The 22,863-nt window shown below is 34.9% G+C and overlaps 3 protein-coding genes across 4 annotated transcripts; 2 read left to right on the forward strand and 1 right to left on the reverse strand.

Annotated features, from left to right (window-relative positions):
* The first annotated feature begins 602 nt into the window (after positions 1 to 602).
* On the forward strand, positions 603 to 5,393 carry LOC108979950 (eukaryotic translation initiation factor 6-2). Of its 2 annotated transcripts, none has more exons than XM_018950752.2 (8): positions 603 to 817; positions 1,018 to 1,075; positions 1,243 to 1,339; positions 1,434 to 1,519; positions 2,284 to 2,328; positions 3,950 to 4,080; positions 4,554 to 4,664; positions 4,758 to 5,393. In XM_018950752.2, exons 2-8 carry the CDS (start codon positions 1,066 to 1,068, stop codon positions 5,013 to 5,015), a joined length of 738 nt encoding a protein of 245 aa, XP_018806297.1. In that variant the 5' UTR covers positions 603 to 817; positions 1,018 to 1,065; the 3' UTR covers positions 5,016 to 5,393. The 2 variants fall into 2 exon arrangements, with proteins under 2 accessions (XP_018806297.1, XP_018806298.1); XM_018950753.2 differs by having other exon boundaries at positions 603 to 780; positions 4,758 to 5,273.
* Positions 5,394 to 15,953: 10,560 nt separating this feature from the next.
* Positions 15,954 to 17,955, forward strand: LOC108979948 (tetraspanin-11-like). The gene is made up of 2 exons (XM_018950749.2): positions 15,954 to 16,619; positions 17,397 to 17,955. Exons 1-2 carry the CDS (start codon positions 16,107 to 16,109, stop codon positions 17,712 to 17,714), a joined length of 831 nt encoding a protein of 276 aa, XP_018806294.2. The 5' UTR covers positions 15,954 to 16,106; the 3' UTR covers positions 17,715 to 17,955.
* A 937-nt stretch (positions 17,956 to 18,892) lies between these two features.
* Positions 18,893 to 21,961, reverse strand: LOC108979952 (protein CHAPERONE-LIKE PROTEIN OF POR1, chloroplastic). Its single transcript, XM_018950755.2, has 5 exons — positions 21,800 to 21,961; positions 21,528 to 21,613; positions 20,593 to 20,975; positions 19,274 to 19,350; positions 18,893 to 19,171 (listed from the first exon to the last, which is right to left on the reverse strand). Exons 1-5 carry the CDS (start codon positions 21,859 to 21,861, stop codon positions 19,021 to 19,023), a joined length of 759 nt encoding a protein of 252 aa, XP_018806300.2. The 5' UTR covers positions 21,862 to 21,961; the 3' UTR covers positions 18,893 to 19,020.
* Positions 21,962 to 22,863: the final 902 nt, after the last annotated feature.

Raw genomic sequence — 22,863 nt, forward strand, 5'->3', positions numbered from 1 at the left:
TTACAATAAAAAAATTCTACTTAGCATCCTACACGCAACACATTACACCTCTTTTAATGTTCTTTTTTTTTTTTTTCTATAACAAGTATGTGGTGTATGGATGATTAATAAAATAATTCAATTAGTTTAGCAACAATAAAATAAAAAAATAAAAAAATAAAATATGTATAGTGTTTGGTGAGGATGAGTACGATAAACTAAAGTTTTGAATTTCATACCATACTAGTCGATATGGTCAAAATATATCGTTTATGTGGCGTAATCGGTATAGAGAAGGGTATAGTTTCATATCGATCAGAATTTCGATTGTCTCGGCCCGTATCGACCTATATTTGGGCTCGTACTGGCCGATATTTCAGCATTTACTTTTTTTTTTTCATTTCTTCAAACTACATGCTCATTTTTTAATCTCTCAATTCAGATGAGACTATTTATAATTTATATAATTTATTTATATATAATTTATAATTTATTTATATATAATCTATTTTAAAACATTATAAAAAATAATATCAATATCTAAATATTCCGTTTTAATACCTCAGTCAAAACGTCGGTACGGCTTTCAAAACATTGCGTGAAACCCTTTGTTAATATATTCTAATCATTGGAAAGCTCCTAATAGCAAAGAAGAGAGACAAACCATAGTGAATCCGTGAGTTGCCCGAGCGTTTTAAGCTTATCCTCATCTAACCCTAGCCGCCCCCTCCCCCTTCCCTCCTCCCCACGTCTCTTTGACGTTGATTTCAACATTTCTTTGGTCTCTTCCGCTGATTCAGTGTAAGATATTGAAGAGTTGGAGCTTGGAGTCGACATAGTATGAAATCCCCAATTGCTACGCTAATTCTATTAACCTGCGAAAAAAGATTCTTTTTAGAAGAACCCAAAAACCAAAACAAGCTTCGACAAAGAGACTATTCCACAACTTTGCAGCTAATGCTGCGTATATGTTTATATATTGATTAACTGAGTTTCTATGTTCATTGATCTTACACAGTTTCCTTGTTTCTTTTTAAGGTTCTGATTACGAATAAAGTTTGCAGGTGTAAGTTTTGAGGTTTCATTATGGCGACCAGTAAGTATTTCTGTGCTTCTTTCTGTTATTCAAAGATAATAAAATATGAACTTTTGGTCTTAGTATATATTTAATGGTTAAAATATTTTGTAAACATAGTATTTTATTTACTTATTACAATCAGAGAGAGAATGAGTTGAATTGAATACATAAATACATAATTACAGGGCTTCAGTTTGAGAACTCATGCGATATGGGTGTATTTTCTAAGCTCACCAACGCCTACTGTTTGGTTGCTATTGGTGGTTCTGAGAATTTCTATAGGTTTTCTGTACTCTCTTATCTTTTTTTTTAATCTTTGTTTCCAATTGTTTTGCTTTCTGAACATAAACTGATACGGTTGCGTTTGCCATTGAAGTGCATTTGAGACTGAGTTAGCAGATGCAATCCCTGTGGTTAAGACCTCCATTGGCGGCACTCGCATTATTGGACGCCTTTGTGCAGGTACTAGTATCCCTCTTTCAACTGACTCGCTTTTTTATACAATACATTGTATTCTTGATTTTACCCCCTTTTTTTCACTGCATCATATTGCTGATGTACAAAAAAGGGTTTAAGACAAAAAAAGTTACTGAATTTGACCGGATTATATTTTTTTTATCCTTTGATTTCCAACTTTATCATTTGCTTCTTGGGTTTGTATTTTTTTTCAATAAGAACAATCTGCTAGGTTGTTGTTAAATAATTTAGTGGAATCTAATGTGGTGTGCCACATGCCAAAAACATAATAAAAAATAAACATAATTTAGAAAATAAAACATGCAAAAAACATAAAATTATTTTAAAAGTTCAAAAAACAAAACAAAATTGCAAATAAACTTTATAAAACTGAATTTTAAAATTGAGTTCAAAAGTTGAAAAATAAGTTGCCATGAGTGTCCTTGTGACCAACACTGGCCACTTTTTTTTTTTTTTCAAAATTTTCATGGTTTTTACAATTATAAACTCAAGGAGTGAACTGATAAAATTTGAGACTTGAGGACCAAAAAGGTAACTGTTAAAATCCCAGGACTGTTTTGTACTTAATCCATAAAACAGATAGATAGTTAGATAGGTAGATAATTGCTTCCACTTGGAAACCCGTATTACTTAGCTTTCAGTTGTGTTCTCTTGCAAGTAGCTTTTTTTGGGCTATGCCTAATAGCCTGTCATCATCAATAAAATTCTTATATACTGATAAATAATTAAAAAAATGTGTTCTCTTGCAGGAAACAAAAACGGGCTTCTCTTGCCCCACACCACCACTGACCAAGGTTTGTAATCTTTTTAACCTTTCTGACAGAAAATAATGTTAAGCACATATCAATAAGTCTTATAACTTGGAGTTGTTCCTGTATTTATATGTTTCTCTTGCTTCTCTTTTCCTCTTGTAGTCGGAAAATTCCTTCTTTTATCCTGGTCCTCTGCCCCATAGAATTTCATGCAAGTTCTACTATTTTTCCAGCTTACTAGAATTTTGCATATCTTAAGGGCTATTATGCTTGTGAACTGGTTGTCACCAACCTTTTTAGCTTCTGCCCTATAATAACCGAATTATTTCTTTTTATTAGTAATAAAAAGTTTTTTTTTTTTGCGTGGCACTTGAAGCTGCAACTTGAACTCAAGTTTCTTAGTGCTTAAAATAAGTTCATATAAACAGTGTTAAATTTTCTCAATTGCATTTTTACCGAATTATGTTACAGACATTCATTTGATGGTTTTCTGATTCTTGTGTGCCATAAAAGCTGCCGCTTCTTGATTGACTTGAAGATTTGTTAGATGAGCTTAAGTTTTGTGGAGGAAACGTTATTGGCCTTCTGTCAACTGAAAAAAACTCAGTTTAATGGAGACCAATAGAATTAAATAGGATGCTATGAAGCTGTTCAATGCAGTATCAGCTGGGGGGGAATCTGTAGTATTAAAGCTTTAATTAATTGATTTTTTCACAAAGTCTCAAAAGTGGTGACATCCAAGCACACAGAGTATACAGTAGATAGTGCTAAATATTAGAAGGAAAAAAGAAGAAAATCTTGATATCGAAGATCAGTTTTACAAATATGAGTGACCACCCTAAGATATAGGGTTATAATGGAAAAACCTTTTTTTGATGCTTTGCCCCCAAGGTTTGAATCTTGAAGCTTTTTTTTTTTTTTTTTTTGGGGGGGGGGGGGGGGGGGGGGGGAAGCATATCCCCAACTTGATTGAAACCATAGATTAGGCAAGAAGGGATCAATTTCCATTAAACCTCACAATTATGGCAACCAAATTGTACTTTCCATGGACACCACATTAGGCCAGAGGATCTGCCACATGACTCAATCCACTACAAATGGACTAAAGTATAATTCCACCAAGTATTTGCCACGCTAGAGTGAAGCATAATATGGCCGATAGATTCTCCACTTCTTCGGCACTTAAATCACCAATACACCCATTTCTGCAGGTTATCTAATGTGAGAATGCTCCTTAAAGCAGTTGTCCATTAAAAAAGGTTTTCGAATAATTTTCTAATTAAAGGAAGTTTTAGAATGTGGATATATGGCACTATTAAAGGATCTAACCCAAAGACTCCTGCTTAGGAGGGTTCTACCTGAGCTTGTCTTCTTGTCAAAAACATATATGATATATTGTAATCTACTTATCAAAAACATAAATGATATATTGTTATCAGCATGCTTGGCCCTTCAATCTTGCAGCGTTTGAAATTGTTATACTGAACAGTGCCTCAATTTTACTTGAGGGTCAGCATGATGAATCCTTTATTCTGTTCATTAAGGGAAACAGGAGAGGGGAGCAGGGGGCAAGAACTATGCACCCCAATTGACCCCATTTGCAATGTTGTGCATTTTATTGTTATAAGGTCTTATTCTTATTATTTTGTGGATGTTATTACAGAGCTTCAGCACTTGAGAAACAGTCTACCTGATCAAGTAGTCGTTCAGCGCATAGAGGAGAGACTGTCTGCTCTGGGAAATTGTATAGCTTGCAACGACCATGTTGCCCTTACACACACAGATCTCGACAAGGTATCATTATCTTTTATATATAACTAAAATTTTAGGCTTTGAAGTATCCTTCGTTTAATTCAGTCGAAATTTTAGTCTTCTTCATATAAGTCTATGAAACACACATCTTCTACTTTCCTTTGTACTGTTTCTAACCAAATTACCTGTTGAGAGATGCTCATTTGTTACAAGGCCAAGATTTGTAATAGTTTAGCACTTCGCATGATTTGGTGTAGAATCTTCTAACCCCCTAAGGGTTGACTCAAGTGGTAAGGGCCTTGGTCTTAGTTGTATGCTCTCTCTAGATCTTAAGATTCGAACCCTTAGGTGCAAACAATTCCTAGGGTCATGTCCCATCGGTAAAAAAAGGTTGATGATTTACCTGATTTACTCAAACACTGACAATTTCAGCAGCATCATCACCCCTGTTTAACAATTTGAAGTTGGTAAACTATTTAGAATGTTCATCTTGAAGTTATCCTATTTTTGTTCAGGAAACAGAGGAGATGATTGCAGATGTTCTTGGAGTAGAAGTTTTCAGGCAGACAATTGCTGGCAATGTTCTTGTGGGCAGCTACTGTGCCTTCTCTAACAGAGGTGGTTTGGTAAGTAGGAACAGCTCTGCTTGAAGTGGGGTTTATTGAGGCATCTGTTGTGTGTTATGTGAAATTAAATGTCTTCACCACAACTTTTTGCAGGTTCATCCCCATACTTCTATTGAAGACTTAGATGAACTTTCAACACTTCTTCAGGTCCCATTGGTGGCTGGGACTGTGAACCGTGGTAGTGAAGTGATAGCTGCTGGCATGACAGTGAATGACTGGACAGCATTCTGTGGTTCGGATACTACAGCAACAGAACTCTCTGTCATCGAGAGTGTTTTCAAACTGAGGGAAGCCCAGCCTAGCGCCATTGTAGATGAGATGAGGAAATCATTGATTGACAGCTATGTCTGAGGCATGTATCTCATCCTTCAGCCCAAGAACCGATATCAAATGGTTGAATTCGGAGAACTTGTTACTCTAGACTTGTTTGGCAGTTATACTTATAAAAAAAAAAACGACTTTTTGGCAGTTATTTCATTTTCCTGATACGGTAATGCCTGTCCCAAAGCATAACTGTTGAATTATGGTACTTTGTTTGTTGAAATTGGGCAGTTTTGTTTGTTATTGAAATAACTTCAAATATATAGAACCCTTGACTTGTTTAGAAAATGGCTGCTACATCATATGAGAGCCGAGATGATGGTGTCTTGTGATGTATATTTTAGGGTTCTAGGTTGAACTCATTGTAAAATTGTTAGCTTCTGATTAGAAGAGGGGCTAAAACCTGAATTCCTAGTCATTTCCATTTGATAAACAATTTTATATGTAAAAAAGCAGCCGATATTTAATACAATGATGAAATTAAAAATTGAAAGACGCCTTAGGCTTTGGCCACCCTAAACCCATCCTTCGTTTCAATTAGATTTTGGACCAAAAGATACGTAATGAAGTATAATCTCTTATCCCACCAACTGCCAAGGTAATAAGCATACATAATCATCGGCTACAATGTCCAGATTGCCTGGTATTCAAACCCAGAAGGCCGGAATTGACTTGGGTTTAAATACGTTAGAAATAACTAAGACAGGTACTGATTTTTTATTAATGGTCGAGAGGAGGCCCACAAACTTTAATTAGGTTTGGAGAAAACAGAGAACACGCGAGGTTACAAGACTGTGGTACGTACGTGTTTAATAGTGTTTTATTGGACTTCATGGTTAGGAGTTGGCGGCGGGCCACCACATTTGGTTCGTCCGTCCCCTCACATGGGTTGGTTGAGGACCCCCCGTCCGCACAAGGCCAACGTGCAGGCGAAGCTAGCTTTGTACGGTTTTGGGAGTTGAGGGATGGGGCCAGGCTAAGCCCAAACCCGACTCAGATATAACTCTCCAAAACGACGTTGTTTTATCACATATTTTCAAAACAGCATTCCCCAGCCCCCTTGCGTATATCTCCCTCTTTCCTCTTTCCTCTCTATCCTCTTAGTCTCCCTTTCTCAAGTCCTCTGTTATACCATATGGTCACCATCACCGTTGCCATCTATCGCATTCTCTCTCTACCTCTCGCCGTCGCCCTAAGTCTCTCTCTCTCTCTCTCTCTCTCTCTCTCTCTCTCTCTCTCCCCTCACCCGACATCCGAATGGGGTGGGGTACCCATCGCACCCCCCGAACGGGTGGTTGTCGGCCTCGCCCCCGTGGATGGATTGGCCCCTAGGGCCATTTGCATACTGCCCATGACAGTTTTCTAGATATATATACCTGGTGTTAGGGGGTCGCGGTGTTACGACAAGAGGGAGAGAAGGACTACGTTGAATGACGACCGAATGGGGTTGGGGGCAATGGAGCTTGCAGAGTGAAACAGAGGAACAAGGATTGAGAGAGAGAGAGAGAGAGAGAGAGAGAGGGGTGGGGGGTGTTTTTAACCAGAACATATAATAAAACGACTACCTAGGTCCATTTGCATACTGCCCATGACAGTTTTCTAGATATATATATATATATATATATATATATATAGACATACCTGGTGTTAGGGGGTCGGGGTATTATGACAAGAGGGAGAGAAGGACTACGTCAAACGACGACCGAACGGGGTTGGGGGCAATGGAGCTTGCAGAACGAAACAAATGAACAAGGATTGAGAGAGAGAAAGAGAGAGAGAGAGAGAGAGAGAGAGAGAGAGAGGTGGGGGGTGTTTTTAACCAAAACATATAATAAAAGACTACCTTTTGGGGAGTACTCCCCAAAATGACGTCGTTTTATTAAAAATAATTATTTTTATAATATATATTTGTGTATATATATATATATATACAATTTGGGTCGGGCGGATGATGGAAGCAGTAGGCAGTCTTGGGCCCTATCCCCCGACACCCAGCTCAGTGCGGGGGTCCGCCCGTACTCAAGCCATGTGTTGTCAAGTTCCCCCAACACACTAGGTAGGGGTTGGACAGGCCAGATCCGGTGGTGCGCCGCCTGCCCCTAATGCTTGCAGGTTGGTTGGTTGGTTATTGCTGTTTGAGTTTGGTCCTGCTCTCGGGTATGACTGTTAATGAACTAGTTTGTTCGATAACCTGCTCAGTACTCACCCGGTTAAACTTGAATCGAACTCGACTCATGAAAAAAAAAAACTTATCCGTGAAAACATATACTCGCTAGATTAGTAAATGACACATACCCAACAAAACTCAACTCGATTCGACTAGGCTAAGGTTCATTAAGGTCCGCTCGTTTATGCCCGAGTCAACTCATTAGCTTGACCTAATTAAAGTTCATTAATATATTGATAAATATATACATACACCTATGTATATATACATATACTTAAATATATAATATGTAACTTAATTACTTATGTCTATATATTGAATATACCTCATAGCTATATTTTATAATTAGTACAATAATTAGTCGATAAGATTTAATAATTTTATATACTAGTATGTGAGAACCATAAATGAAATAGATATATGCTATCATATTATATGTATGTATTAATAATATATTTAGGCATATAATATACTATTATTATGGATAAATATCAAATCGTTAGATATTAATTATTTATAAATTTTTAAAATCGTATAATTCATTAGAAGTTCTACTTGTTAGTTGTACAAATTCAATATTAGATTTTTTATTTATCTAATTTATTAATTATTAAAGCTTATTCAAAAAATAAAAAAATAAACGATTTTAGCCGAGCTAAAGCTCGAGTTGAGAATTTAGCTTATCAAGTCGAGTTTCAACAAAGAATAAATAAAAATCTTGAGTTTAAATATTTTGAGTTGAGCTAAACTCGACAAGTTAAAGACCGACTTGCCTCAACTCGGTTAGAGCCTACTCTCGGGAATGCATTGCCATAAACTCAACTTCTATTTTAAACGACACCATCCACAAACTTATATTAGTTTATGTAATAAGAAAAAGAGTCGGGCTACTCTGCCGTCCAGAGTAGCCCGCTCCACTTTACCGCTAGTTGTATTTCAACTTTTTTTTTTCATTTTTCTATTCATGTTTTTTTAATAGATTTAAATATTTTAAAAAAATAAAAAAAATATATATCAATATACTTAAAATCACTTCCTTAATCACTAAGTAAAAAAAATTAAAAATTTTTTTTTCACCAAGCGGTACATTTGAGCGGTTAGTTTGGGATGTCATAGTAGCATTTTTCTAAGAAAAAAGGACAAACCAAAACATACAAGAAGGGCAAAATTGTAAAACCTACATTCAAGTAAAACGGCACTATTCACAAACTTGTAGGCTCTTTATTGTAAATATACTAATCAAATAAAAGCCGCTATTGATAAATTGAGGCTTTTTAAGACTATTAATAAAAAGAATATTAATAAAAAATAAACTTAAGAATATGATTTTTAAATGAAAATTTTAGTCACACGCCCTTTGTGCTATATCCGACTTTGGCTCAGTTCCCTATGGTTCTTTTTAGAAATAACAAATTGTAGTTTCAGCTATTTAGAAAGATTAATCGATACGAGTTTCAATATATAAATTTCATATAAATTCATTAAAGGAAGAATAGGTTATTCCTTCAACTTTTCCGTCTATCAACATTAACAGGATACACATGACCCAATAAATAATTGAAATGTGTCATCCATAATTTTTCTAAAAAAGTAAATCAAATTTTTCAACAAAAAGTTAATTTTAAGAATAAAAAACAAATTTTATTATTAAAAAATTGGGAAAAAAATAAATAAATAAAAAACAGAAGAAGGCTGATAGCATGGTTGTGGCTGCAACCCCTGTATATAAAAAATTATGTTTGAACTGATGTTTGAATTTAAATTTCCACATTTAAGCATGTGAATACAAATATATAGTCTCTATTTGAGTAATGCTACATACAGTCATGGAATGCATAAATGTCGTACAGTCGCTTTGAAAAAGAGTGGGGTCTACTATTAAAAAATTAATTTATTTTCATGTGGATCCTATATTTATTCATTTTTTTCAAAGCGACTGCATGACGCTTATACACTCACGACTGTGAGTATCATTTCTCTTACTCCATTAGATAAAAGTGATGTTGTAGATTGTTGATGTATACTACATTGAGTAGAATATTACTGGGATTATATTGGTATATATTACTTTGATTAGAATACTTCCTTATTTTACTTGACCTCTTTTTCTATAAATAGGCCCTCTCATTGTACATAATACTCATTTAGAAATAATATAAATCTCTTTCAAATTATATTATTACTTATTTTCATCATGGCATCAGATCCCCAAATTCCCTATGGATTCTTTGTGTAATTTTTCCAGCCTTTTTCTTTGGCAAACTTGCCACCACTTGGTACTTTCCAATCTTCATTGCTATTCATTTTGAAATCAAATTTTATAATCAAGTTCGCAAGGTACAAATCATCCAATCTATGAAAGAACCAATCCAATTTGCTGTCACACGTGCCGCCATGGCCCACCACAACATTCGGCCCTCAACACCACGATTAGCCACCAAGAATTTGCTTTTTCAAATTTTTAACAACATATCCTAACAGAACAGCCGCCAACGAGTTCAACGGCACCAAAATCAACACTAGAGGAGCCCACAAGCGCCCCCATGTGTAGACAAAGATTTTGGCCATAGTCCATGCATCAGTGCACTGTTCCATGCACAATAGATAGAAACACAAGACATGTGTCATTGTCTTAGTATGCCATGTCAACCATTGACCAGGTGCTTCCTACTATATTTTTTGTTTCGATTTCATATTTTTGGTCTATTTTTGCAATAGACTACTCTAAATGGCTCAAAGTTATTCTAATTTGGACAATATTGTTTGTTCGATTGATCCTATTTTGAATGAACTCAAGGACATTGATTGTAGGGTTATGCGTCTGGCAAAATCTCTCCACCTAAGCCTAAAGATGGTGAGATAGAAGGTTATTTTGCTTCATTTCTTGAAGATTGGGATAGTATGCACTGTAAGATACTTTCCTGGTTTAACAACACTTCAGTTCCTTCTATTTAAGTTTGCTTCCAAAGCTTGGAAATGCAAAAGTGGCTTGGGATTTTCAAGCACGTTGATACAACTAAACTCATGATGCTTCCTTGGAGTCCCAACTTGAGACTAGACTTTATCAAATACATCAAGAACTAGGTCAGCCTATTTCTGATTTTTATTCTCGAGTAAGTAATATTTGGGAACAACTATCTGCTACAAACCCTCAACGGAAGTGCCCTCAAGACATGGAACTATTTGCGGCATATCACGAAAATTTATGCATTTCATAATGATGACATTTCATGAGGATTTCAAGCCAACTTGGACTTCCCTTTTGCATCGCACACTTTTCCCAACTCTAGAGGCTGCTATTTCTTAGCTCAGTCTGAGCTCAGTTTTGAAGAAAGCCATCGCTCCACCATGAAAATGCAATCTCCTGATATGGTTGTCGCAAGTACTTCTACAGGTGCTCCTAAGCCTTCATCTAGTTGCTCACCTACACAGATTCCCTCCAAGTAAGTTGTCTACAAGTACTGCAAAAGGATTGGTCACTCCATCAATGCATGCCACAAATTACAATACCAAAAGTAACGGGTTTCCACTCAATAGGTTACCGCGGTTGTTCCATCTTCTCTGTTTGCATTTGAGTCTATTCCTAAGACTCCATCTTACCCTCCTACTCTCACTATAGCTATTGTTGAGGCACTAATTCATCAGGTTTTGTCTCGATCCTTTACTGTGTTGTCTATCACATCAGGTAAGTCTTCGAGGTTCATTGACTTTGCATGTTGTAACTATATAACATTTGACTTTACCTTGTTTTCCAATAAAACTGCAATTTCCCCCAATCCCATCATTTGTGCTACTAATGGTTCTCACATATCAATCACTCACATTGGACCTATCTCATCATCTTTCTTATCTGTTGATGATGCATACTTAGTTTTGAAACTATCCCTAATTCTTCTTTCTGACTGTCAGCTTTGTGAATTAGGCTTGAGACTAATTTTTGACAATGATGGTATTGTTGTGCAGGATTATCAGACAAGTTAGCCTCTTGGGACAAGCCATAAAGTAAGACTTCTTTTTGAGTTTACGTCTCGGCAAATCCGAGCTCGCATACATACTTCTCTTTTTGCTTATTCTACTTCCTCTAGCTTATGGCAATCCTGCTTGGGTCATGCCTCCTTATCACATGTTCAATTTTTAGCTTCTTAAGATCATCTAGGGTCTGTTGATATCGTCTTTTAATTGTGTCTCTTGTCATCATGGGAAACAAGAAAATTTTCCATTTAATAATAGTGATTCCACTTCTTCTGCACCTTTTAATCTAATTTATTATGATATTTGGGGACCTGCCCTCATCTCGACTCCCGTTATTTTGTATTGTTGTAGATAATTATTCTAGTAATACTTGGATATATCTTTTGCAGGATCGATCTGAAATTGCAAATATTTGTCAAACATTTCACAAAATGATCCAAACTCGATTTTCTTGTTCTATCAAAATATTTTGTTCAGACCATGCCATGGAGTATGAAGAATTTTTTCTTGACTATTTATCTCAACATAGGACTATCTCCCAATGCTCTTATCCCTATACTTATCAGAGAATGGATGTGTCGAAAGGAAACACAAACACATATTCGACACTGCACATACTCTTATTGTCTCTGCCTTTGTTCCTAAACGATTGTGGAGTGAAACTGCTCTCACTACTATACACTATCAATTGGGTTCTCTCACAAACTATTAACAACAAAACACATTTTGAGCTTCTCTATGGTAAAATCCCAAACTGCTCTATACTACGTATTTTTAGGTGTGCATGTTTTGTCACTTTGCCTTCACATGAATACTCCAAACTTGAACCACGTTCTCGGTTATGTTGTTTTCTTGGTTATGGTATTTCACAGAATGATTATTGTTGTTATGATCCCAGTAGTAGACGTATGTGTGTTTCTCGTTACGTGACATTCTTGGAACATAGAATGTTTACCAGTCTCTCATTTCTTTTCTTTAGCTTCACAATATTCTCATGTTTTCACTAATATTTCAATCGATTCAATCCTTGACTTCATTGCAAAGCAGTCTAGCTCCTCAGATAGTCTCTTTACGACCCCTCTTGATATGCCTGATGAGACTGATGATCCTCCAACTGCACCACATGTCCCAGAGTCCTCCCAGGTTAAGAGCACCTCTTGCACATCTCCAAGATTATCACCATCTTTATTCTCATGCTGCTATTTATGAACATTGCACTTATCGTGGAGCTAGATCAGATCATCTTTGGCAAAAAGACATCTAAGATGAATTAGATACCCTCACCAGAACTCATACTTGGGACTTGGTGTGCCTTCTGGGAAATCTACTATTAGATGAAAGTGGGTATATTAAGTTAAGACTCCTGTAGATGGATTAGTGGAGCAATACAAGGCTTTCCTTGTTGCCAAGGGTTTTTTCCAAGAATACGATATTAACTATGAGGAGACCTTTACACTTGTTGCACAACTTCTGTTAGATCTTTATTTGCAGTTGTTGTAGTTCATCGATGGAAGTTATTCTAGATGGATGTCAAGAATACTTTTTTGAATGATGATCTTATTGAAGAAGTATATATGCAACCTCCAATTATGAGCATCCTCCTCACAAAGTTTGCTACATTTATCGTGCTTTTTATTGTTTGCTACCTTTATCGTGCTTTTTATTGTCTCAAGTAAGCTCCTCATGCATAGTTTGCCAAATCCAGTTCTGTGGTTGCTCAACAAGGTTTTGTTCCCTGCTCATATGACTCTTCGTTGTTCTTATGGACCACTGATGTAGGTATTATTATCATCCTTCTATATGTTGACTACATGATTATCACCGGGAATGATATATCAGGATACAAAGTCTTCAAACCTTTCTGAGTCAAAATGAAGGACTTGGATAGACTCAACTACTTTCTTGGATTTGAAGTTACTTCTGCACAGACTTTTAGCACCTCTCTCAATCTAAATATGCTTTTGATTTGCTTTCCATGTCTGGTTTGATCGACTACAAGACTGTTAGCACTCCTCTTGAGACCAATTTCAAGCTTTTGTAGGATGCTACTCACTGTAGGCAACTGGTCGGTAGTCTTATCTATCTTACCATCACATGACTAGATATTTCCTATGCGGTACATTTCATTAGATAGTTTATGAATGCTCCTCAATCTACCCACTATGATGTCATTCTTCATATCTTGTGTTACCTCAAGGGAACTCTATTTCATGGATTGTATTTTTCCTCACACTCATCCTTTGAGCTTTGAGCTTATTCTTATGCTAATTGGGTTGGAGATTCCACTGATTGTCAATCCACCATTGGTTATCACTTCTTACTAGGGACTTCTATGATTTCTTGGCATAGGAAGAAGTAGTCTATTGTTGCTCACTCTAGTACAAAATTTGACTATCGTGCTCTTGCTAACACTGCATATGAGATTTTATGGTTATGCTAGCTTTTGAAAAATATGGGTGCCCCCAAACGACTTGTTCTCCCATTTATTGTGACAATCATAGTGCCATACAGATTGCTCATAATGGTGTTTTCTATGAGTGTACCAAACACATCGAGATTGATTGTCACTTTGTTAGGCATCATCTTCAGCAAGGCACCTTGCTTCTTTACTCCATCTCTTATGAAGATCAGCTTGCTGACATTTGCATGAAATCTCATCCACTCGGTTGACTTCGTGATCTTGTTTCCAAACTCAAACTGGTTCTACCATCTAGAGTTTGAGGGGGGATGTTGACATTTGCATGAAATCTCATCCACTCGGTTGACTTCGTGATCTTGTTTCCAAACTCAAACTGGTTCTACCATCTAGAGTTTGAGGGGGGATGTTGACGTATATTACTTTGAGTAGAATACTACCTAGATTCTGTTGATGTATATTACTTTAATTAGAATACTTCCAGACTTCACTTGGCCTCTTTCTCTAAAAATAGGCACACTCACTCTACATAATACTCGTTCAGAAATAATAGAAGTCTATTTCAAATTCTATTTTTACTTATTTTCATCAAGATGAAACGTGTGTTATCTCTTGACCATGATTGCTCCTACATAAGCTTTGATAAGAACAAATTATGTTTTTTTTCTTATTTAATCTATGTTCAAGAAAGTTAGAACCATGTTTGAGTTTCTTGTTTTACATATATCTACAATTGCGATACAACTTGGATTATGTTTCTTATATTTCATGTTTATATTTAGTATTTTTTTATTTTTTACTATGAAATGAGAAGGGTGATACATACACAACCTTTTTTTACAATTATTTTTAGGAAAATGATAAACTTACCATTAGCTTACAACTATTTTACAATTCTACTTAAAATGAAAGGTAGTTATAGAAAATTTAAATTATTTTTTAACGAGTAATGCTACGTACAAATCTCAAAAAGACAAGTTTAGCGCAGACCCTTTGTAAAAAAGTGGATTCAACTACTAAATAATAAATCTTTTTACACTTTTTCATAGTGGGATCCCTTTTTTTACAAAGAAACTTGTGCGAGTCTGGTCTATTTAGAACTTATACAAATCATTATTATTTTTTAATAAAGTAACGAAATTACATTGATTGATTTAAAATAAATTATAAAAAAATTCTAAGCGTATCATTACCCTTATTTATGACTCTTTGTAAATTAAAAGGTGAATATAAAATATCCGAAATTCAAATGAAACTCAATATATAAATATTTTTTTTAATAATAATAGAGTCTGTACAGTTACATTGGTCGGTTGTAAAATAGTTGTCTATATTATTACTCAAAAAAATCCAAAAATCTGTAAAAATCCCAAAAAAAAAAAAAAAGAAACAAATTCATATTTTGTATGCAACGGTTGAAATCAATTATCTCACACTAATTTGTCTATGACGTAACACATTTTCCTCCCTTTTCGCCGATTGTCGATTCTTCACCATGTTCAAAATCGTCTTATATAATAATATGGATAGGGAAAATGTAGCCTATCATTTTTTTTTATTATCTTCTCATCATTTTATAATGTGACATTAATAATAGATTTACAAATAAAATAAAATAAATAATCTCTAATCATCTAATGCTATATCATGAGATGATAAAAAAATAATAAGAAAATAGATAATGAGTAACATTACTCATATGGATAATGATACTCTTACATTTCTTTTATTACTATTTTATTATTAAGATTTTTTTTTTCTCTTTGAATATGGATTAACAATATGAAAAAAAATGACTTTCTTGCTTTATCTAGAAGAAAATAAATTCAATCAACTAACGTAATTATGTAATTTAATTAAAAATAAATTTAATTTTATAAAAATTGACTTTCTGAGTTATATATAAACATTTTTCATTGAAGTCATATAAATGTATCAACAGAAGAAAATTGACTTTCTGAGTCAATTTTTATAAAATTGAATTTATAAAAGAGTAATTTTACTCATCATCTTAATTCTCATCATCATATAATATGGTATTAGATGATTGTAGATTATTTATTATATTTTACTTGTAAACTTATTATTTAATACCACATCATGAAATGATAAGAACATGATGAAAAAATAGATGATGAATAGATTTTTTCTTTATAAAATTGAAAATTTGGAGGGGCAATTTTCTATGTTTATATATTTTTTTTAATAAATTTTCTATGTTTATAGATTTTCTTGTGAAAAGGGATGGGTGTATTATATATTTTCCTTTAATAATTTAAGCAATGGCATTAGCATTTTTAAGCAATTAGAATCCCGTAAAGAAGAACCGTTTCCCACGTGCCCCCCGATCTCACACTCACCATAAAAGAAAGCAGTTATCATAAGATTCATAACAACGAAACAAACCCATTTATACAACCAATTACAAAGCTTGTTCTTCGCTGGCTCTGTCTCTCTGTAACCAACTTCTCTGCAAATTTCCATACAAAATTCGAAATAGGGAAGCCCGGGCTCGAATCCATTCTGATCATCTTGATTCTGAATCTGAATCTGGGGTTCGATCTATATGATGTTTCGTATAAGCAACATACTGGTGGGACTCCTCAACTGTTGCACCCTACTAATCGGCATTGTCGCAATCACGACCTCCATATTCTTCCATTTCTCTGGTGTTGCCACCGAATGCCAACGAGTTGTACAAAACCCTCTCCTCATCCTCGGTCTCGTCATCTTCATCCTCTCCTTCCTCGGATTTGTCGGCGCCTGCTTCAGGCTCAACTCTTTCATTTACCTCTACTTGTTCTTCATGTTGCTCATCATCATTGGGCTCATCTTCTTCACGGTGTTCACGCTATTGGTGACGAACAGAGGGGTGGGCTATGCAGTGTCAGGACATGGGCATAAGGAGTATCGGCTGGCGGACTTCACCCACTGGCTGCAACGCTACGTGCTGAACACCAACCACTGGGATAAGATTAGGAGTTGTATAGTTGATGCCAGGATTTGCCATATACTTGAAGACGACACCCATCAAAAGACATCGTTTGAGTATTACATAAAAAACATGTCTCCATTACAGGTATTTGATTTCTGTAAACTTTCAAAGGTTATAAGATTATGATTTTTTTTTTATTTTTTATCAGGATTGTTTTTGCAAACATATATGTTTTCATCATATCATATCTATTGACGTGTTTGCTTCATTGTTACCATCTGCCATTGATACGGTTAGCAGTATCATTAATTTTATGGGCCATTAATGTGTTACTAACTGCAATTGATGTGTTACTAATTTTATGGGCCACTAATCTTATCAAAGGGACTACTAATCTCTCCAAAAATTATTTCAGGATAATAAACTGTAATGCACCCACCACCATCACCGCTTCTAGCGAAGGCTCTATTGCCACCAGCGGTGGTTCCATAGTTCGCATAACTTTGTAAACTGTTTATTTCTATCTTTTAAGATGGCGTCCTCTTTGTATTGTATGAGTATGGACTAAGAAATTGGTCTCAAAACTCTATTTTTTTTTTTTTTCCACCTCTTTTGCACTGTAGTTTTTTGTACTGGTTGTTTTTGGAGAACCCCACCCCCTCCTCATTACCGTTTCTAATAGAAATTTGCTTGCTTAGAAGAGTAAGAAAGAAAAAAAAAAAAAAAAAAACTGCAATTGATAAGAGTCATTAAGCTTTTCAAGATGTACATAATCGTGTCATGCTAGAGCATTTTCAAACACTTTCATTTAGGGTCTCCTCTCTAACAAGTTACAACCTTTTTGTGTAGTCATTATAGTCTTTGATCTTGTTCTAAACATGTTGAATTTTGATGTTCTTTTCTCATTGTTTTTCCCCTTAGTCCGGTTGCTGCAAGCCGCCATTATATTGTGGATTTATATACAAAAACTCAACTTTCTGGGAAATACCAAAATCTGGGCCACTCGTGCCAGACAGTGATTGCACGACATGGGGCAATCACGAGGAGAAGCTATGTTACAATTGCAAGTCATGCAAGGTGGGAGTGCTGGACAACATCAGGAAGGAGTGGAGGTATTTGGCTATTTTCAACAGCTCTGTCCTCATCTTCATCATCCTCATCTATTGCATCGGTTGTTGCGCCATCAAACGTCATGAGCACTCGAAACTTAACTACATTAAATATAGAGGACAGCCTTGATGCATATATGCACGCACAGGCTGCAATGCTGCATGCTTTTAGTGCTTAGAATACAGATGCTTATGTATTTTTTGATATTTCACGTTTATACTGTGTCCCCCCGTTGAAGTTCTTCAGGTTATTGCTCTGTAGAGATGATTTTATTGTAGCTATGGTTAGGATTTTAAATGTGCTTTTGATTAAGAGTTTGAAATTCAAAAAAGGTGAGACAGAGAGCAGGTCTTTTTATGGAGCTAGAAAAGCATCTTTTGGAGGGGTCAGTTGATTAATCTTATAAATACTGTTAGGATGTCGCGCAACGGTAACGGATGGGTGTGCCCCGAAGCAAAATTTCTCTTTCTAATTTTTCTTATTCATATTTTTTAGTATTTTTAAAAAATATAAAAGAAAAGAACAATGCTATTCATAAGCCCATACACTACACACCAAAATTTTTTTATTTCTTTAAAAAATTTTTAAAATTTTTTTTGATTTTATTATTCTTAAAATAATTGAATTATTCTACTAATAATCCATATACCACACATTTGATAAGAGAATAAAATTAAAAAAATCATAAAAAAGGAATAGAATTTTTCAAAAGAAAATACCAACACACTAATAATCAATTCCTTAATTATTAAGTAAAAAAAAATGTAAAAAAAAAAATTAAATACATGAACGATCAAAATGAGGAGACAAAATAGAACAACATAGTAACATTATTCTAATCTTATAATAACTAAATATATTTTTATCATTTTTATACGTTTAACATTATGCTAATATAAAAATGATATTATAAACGCAATCTTAAGCTTTGAAAGAGATTGTCGATTTTAAAACTTTTTGCTCATTATGGAAGCAATTTCTAACCTTTTTGAGGATTATAATTTATGGGAGGGTGTCGAATACAAGAGGATGATTTTTCTAATGATAGCGACGAGGTCAGTTGCCTCGAGTCCTGACATAGAATTGTATCACACTGAGAGTCGAGAGAAATATGTGTGTGGAAGGTTTGCTGTGTTGGGCCAAGGTGATTGGAGGCGGGGCAACTTGCCTTGATCCGAAGAATATCATCACCTTGAGATATATACACAGGTGGGGTTTGAAGGTTTGGTGGGTTGGGTCATGGTGCCAGCGGCTGCTAGAGGCTAGGTTGGTTTGGTTGTGAGAGAGAGAGAGAGAGATTGTGGAAAGAAGAAAAAAACAGTAGATAACTCTCCATGTTCCATAAACATTAAAATGCTTTCAGAATTGTTCTTGTTTGGAACTTTCAGAAAACGCCATGAAAGTGAATGGTGATGATTATGCCACAGACGACATTTTACTTGAGAAAGGTACAACTAAGAAAAAGGAAAAAGTAAACGACCAGTGATGTTAGGAGTTCAAGCGTCCAAGTTGGGTGTAATATAACTGATGGAATATTGGGGACCAGGAGAGAACCACATATCCAGCCAGTCACAAGAGCACCAAATCTGTACATGGAGCAAGTAAACAAACATTATGTAACTAAAAGCAAATGAAAATAGATATGGGCTGAAATTGCTCCTTTTGTTTCCATTCATATTGATACGTACCCAATGATGAAGGCCCTGGCCAAGCTCTTTGTTTTCTCATTGAGGAAATATATGCATGCTGCTAAAGATACTGCGACCTGCATCAAAAGAGATTTTCATTTTACTTCAACATTATAGTGCTTATGGAGGGGGAAAATGGGTACATAACAGCAAAAAGTGTTCAGAAACATGAAATTTGGAATAAGTACAGGGAAAGACCAAGGCCATCCTAGTGCCATGGGGAAAGGTGCAAAGGATTAGTGATTCAATTCTTACTGCTTATCCTGAAGAATAAGTACAATAAAAGGATATCTCGAGGCAAACAATTAAAAATGGATAAAAAAAATTGTTTATAATATCCCAAGATAGCAGTATATTTAGTACTGCGAGGTTGATCCGAGAGCATTGTGGTGTGTGCAACAAAGCCACCCTGCATAATCGACTTGCCGCAAGTTCAAACCATGCTCGCTCATGACAGGAAGTGCATTATATTCAATCTAAGTTCTCTTCACATTATTGTAGACAGTACCAGGTTGCACCTAACTCACCTTTACCTTGTTATTGCTCTATTTCAATTCCAGACTCGCATAATTCTGAAACTAGCCTTAGTAATTAAAGATCCTCATAATCTATACCCTGACCTAAAGAAGTCCCATTTCCAGTGCAAATTCTCAGCAAGATGACTGCGCAAGATCTACTCATTCGATCAGAATGATTTTTTTTTTAATTATCTTTAAAAAACATAAAAGAAAAAAGAAAAGAATGGTCAGCTTACACTCTCTACATAGGGCTGTAATTGAGCCCAAGTTGAAACAAATATTGAAACAATAACTGAGTATTTACTCTTACCTAAGGGAGGAAAGAACAACAAAATCAAAGAGAGCCCCAAAAGAGTACAAGCAGCAAAGTACTAAGAACTGAATGGTGATTTTTGAGCTGAAACCAAAAACAGATGAAAGGAAAGGGGGTGACAAGGGAATATGTGAGGAGGAGGACTGTGGTTTTGCTGGCCAGAAAAGAATCAGATGGGAGCTTGGCTACATTGAGATGGGAGTGACGGAGGCTAGCGGCATTGGGTGAGACAAGAATGGACAAAAATCTTAATCCCAACTTAACTTTAACTGCACTGTCCTGATTTGATTCTAACTATTCAAAATAACTAACTGAAAAAACCAAATATTAATAACCTAAACAAACTAACACTCAAATTTTTTCCATGTATCCACATCAAATTGCACTCTAATGCATAGTACTGACATAATAAGAAGGAAAACGATGCTCCTCCTTATAAGATATTGTTTTGAAATCCATTGAAAACCAAGAAAAAAGATGGAACAAACCTGGAAAGCAGGTCCACCTTCAGCAGAATTCATAATACTCCAGCCACCCATAAATGCGAATAGGAACAATCTTCTAAATATAACATCAGTTGGAGGAAGTTCCACAAAATTGAGCAAATTCTTAACCCAAGGTGGAGATTCTTCCACTTTCTTCTTCAACCTGCTCTTCAAATTAATTTTTGTTTTCTTCCTATGTTGATAGCTAGCCATCAGTATTTTCTCGAATGCAGCTTCTATTGATTCCTCACTTCTCTCATGACCAGCATACTGTTCCAAGAGAAAATTGCGTGATCCCCAAATTTCCTCCTCAGAGGCATCACGGCTAACGCCAAGGCGTTTATAAGGATCCCACACTCTCAATCGAGAAAATTTCTGGACATTACCTACAGGAGAATAGAGACGTGTAATTTAACATAATTGCATATCGAATAATAGTTGTGGATTTTTTTATGCAAAATGATCAACGATACAACATCCAGATAACATGCCCCAAAAAAACTACAATTTTCAATTTGCAGAAATATGATTCTTTTGGGCTTACAAAAGTGTCAACCGCTACATTCCGACAAGACTAAGAGTTTCATATAACATCAAACTGATACCCTTCATTACTAAGGAAGGAACTCTCAAGTTAGACACATTACACCACATTATGCACTGTTTTTCTTCCTACGAACATGTACATCCTGTCGCGCTAAGGTTATGTACAAGATAATTCATAGTTTCCATGACCGGAATATTTTCTCGGGAAAACATCCACTTAAAAAAAATTATATGAGTGAAATAAAATTTTATTGATAGGAGTAAATAGGCATATCCCATGTACACAGGAGGTATACAAACAGCATCCACTCAAAATTATTTTCCACGGAACAAAAAGCGTTTACTAGAAAAACATCTCATTAAAAGGAAAAGAAAAACTGAGAAAAAGGTACCTTCGTGTGGTGTATCCACAGCACATCTAGGGCCTTTAAAATTGGCGCAATACGTTTTCCGATTCTTCGCATTTCCATGGAAGAAACTACACGAGAAAAAAAATTAAAACAACAAAAATAAAAATTCTAAGTAGTAGATAGTAATGATTGATATTTATTTCACTAATTTACACAAGGAAACCACAAAATTAAAAAAACGGAATTATTATTATGAAAATAAAATCAGGGCTCAATTGGATTTTTCCAGTTGAAAGAGAGAAATAGAGACTTACGTCTTTGTCGGGAGGAAGGAAGTGGAGAGGCTAGAGGGTTTAGAGAGTAAGAGGGAAGCCATAATTGGTGTAGCAACTGTGCAGAGAGAAACCCTAATTCGAGGACGCCATGTATTTTCTTTCCTAGGTCCAACACCGCCTTCTGGTAGCTGGCGATGCAAAGAGAAGATTAGCATCGGAGGATTTTATGTTTTTAAGCAGCATTCCTGAACCGGATCGGACCGGACCGGCAGGATTGATAAGTTGGACCGGTCAATCATCAGTGGTTAAATTAATTAATAATGATAATTTGGTTAATTCAACGTGAGAAAATGGGAGTTTTAGCTATATTTGGACGTAAAAATCACTTCAATTCATTTCAAACTAATTAATAATAGAATTTATTATTTTTTTTAACTTCTTATAAAAAATTAAATCCATCTCAACTCATTTTATACATTTAAATACATATCTTACCTCATTTATTTTTATAGATGAGATGAATTAAGAGTAAAATTAAAAATTAAATAAAATATTATTAGAATATATTTTTTTAATATTATTTTTATTTCAAAATTTGACAAAGTTGAATAGTTTATTTTTTGTGAGAATTTTTAAAAATTATAATGTTTAAATAAGATAAGTTGAGAGAAATTGTGAAAACAAACATATTTCAATAAGATTCACAAAATATTACTATTTACAAATAAACTCAAATTATCAGAAATCACCTAACATCTTTATACAACCTTAAAATACTATTAGATATATATTATAAGTTATAGCAAAAACTGCCATTTTCATTCAAAAATTAAAATGAAAAGGTAAATCAAACTAATATTTATGGGAAATGACTTATTCAATCCTAAAGTTTGCAAGTCTCGTGAACTTCCTTTAAAAAAGTGAGTAAACGCGAGTTCTAAAAGAAAAAATCAATTATAATAATAGTTTTCATTATTTTTCAAAAAGAGTGTGTGAGACTTGTATATCATACAACTCTATTTCACATTACTCAATATTTATTATATTAGTGAAGGGAAATTATTTGTATAATCCTAGAATGTGTAAATCTGGTACATTCCCTT

The sequence above is a fragment of the Juglans regia genome, chromosome 6 (genome assembly GCF_001411555.2).
Source record: "Juglans regia cultivar Chandler chromosome 6, Walnut 2.0, whole genome shotgun sequence".
Classification (NCBI taxonomy): Eukaryota; Viridiplantae; Streptophyta; class Magnoliopsida; order Fagales; family Juglandaceae; genus Juglans; species Juglans regia.

Bases quoted from the DNA above. Each gene is read 5' to 3' on its own strand.
- LOC108979950 (XM_018950752.2), top strand. The intron at 1,340-1,433 runs GTTTTCTGTACT...TTGCCATTGAAG, and splicing joins GGTTCTGAGAATTTCTATAG to TGCATTTGAGACTGAGTTAG. The intron at 4,665-4,757 runs GTAAGTAGGAAC...AACTTTTTGCAG, and splicing joins TCTCTAACAGAGGTGGTTTG to GTTCATCCCCATACTTCTAT.
- LOC108979948 (XM_018950749.2), top strand. From the start codon at position 16,107: ATGATGTTTCGTATAAGCAACATACTGGTGGGACTCCTCAACTGTTGC. The intron at 16,620-17,396 runs GTATTTGATTTC...TTTTCCCCTTAG, and splicing joins AAAACATGTCTCCATTACAG to TCCGGTTGCTGCAAGCCGCC.
- LOC108979952 (XM_018950755.2), bottom strand. From the start codon at position 21,861: ATGGCTTCCCTCTTACTCTCTAAACCCTCTAGCCTCTCCACTTCCTTC. The intron at 21,614-21,799 runs GTAAGTCTCTAT...TTTCTCGTGTAG, and splicing joins TCCTTCCTCCCGACAAAGAC to TTTCTTCCATGGAAATGCGA. The intron at 20,976-21,527 runs GTACCTTTTTCT...ATTCTCCTGTAG, and splicing joins TGTGGATACACCACACGAAG to GTAATGTCCAGAAATTTTCT.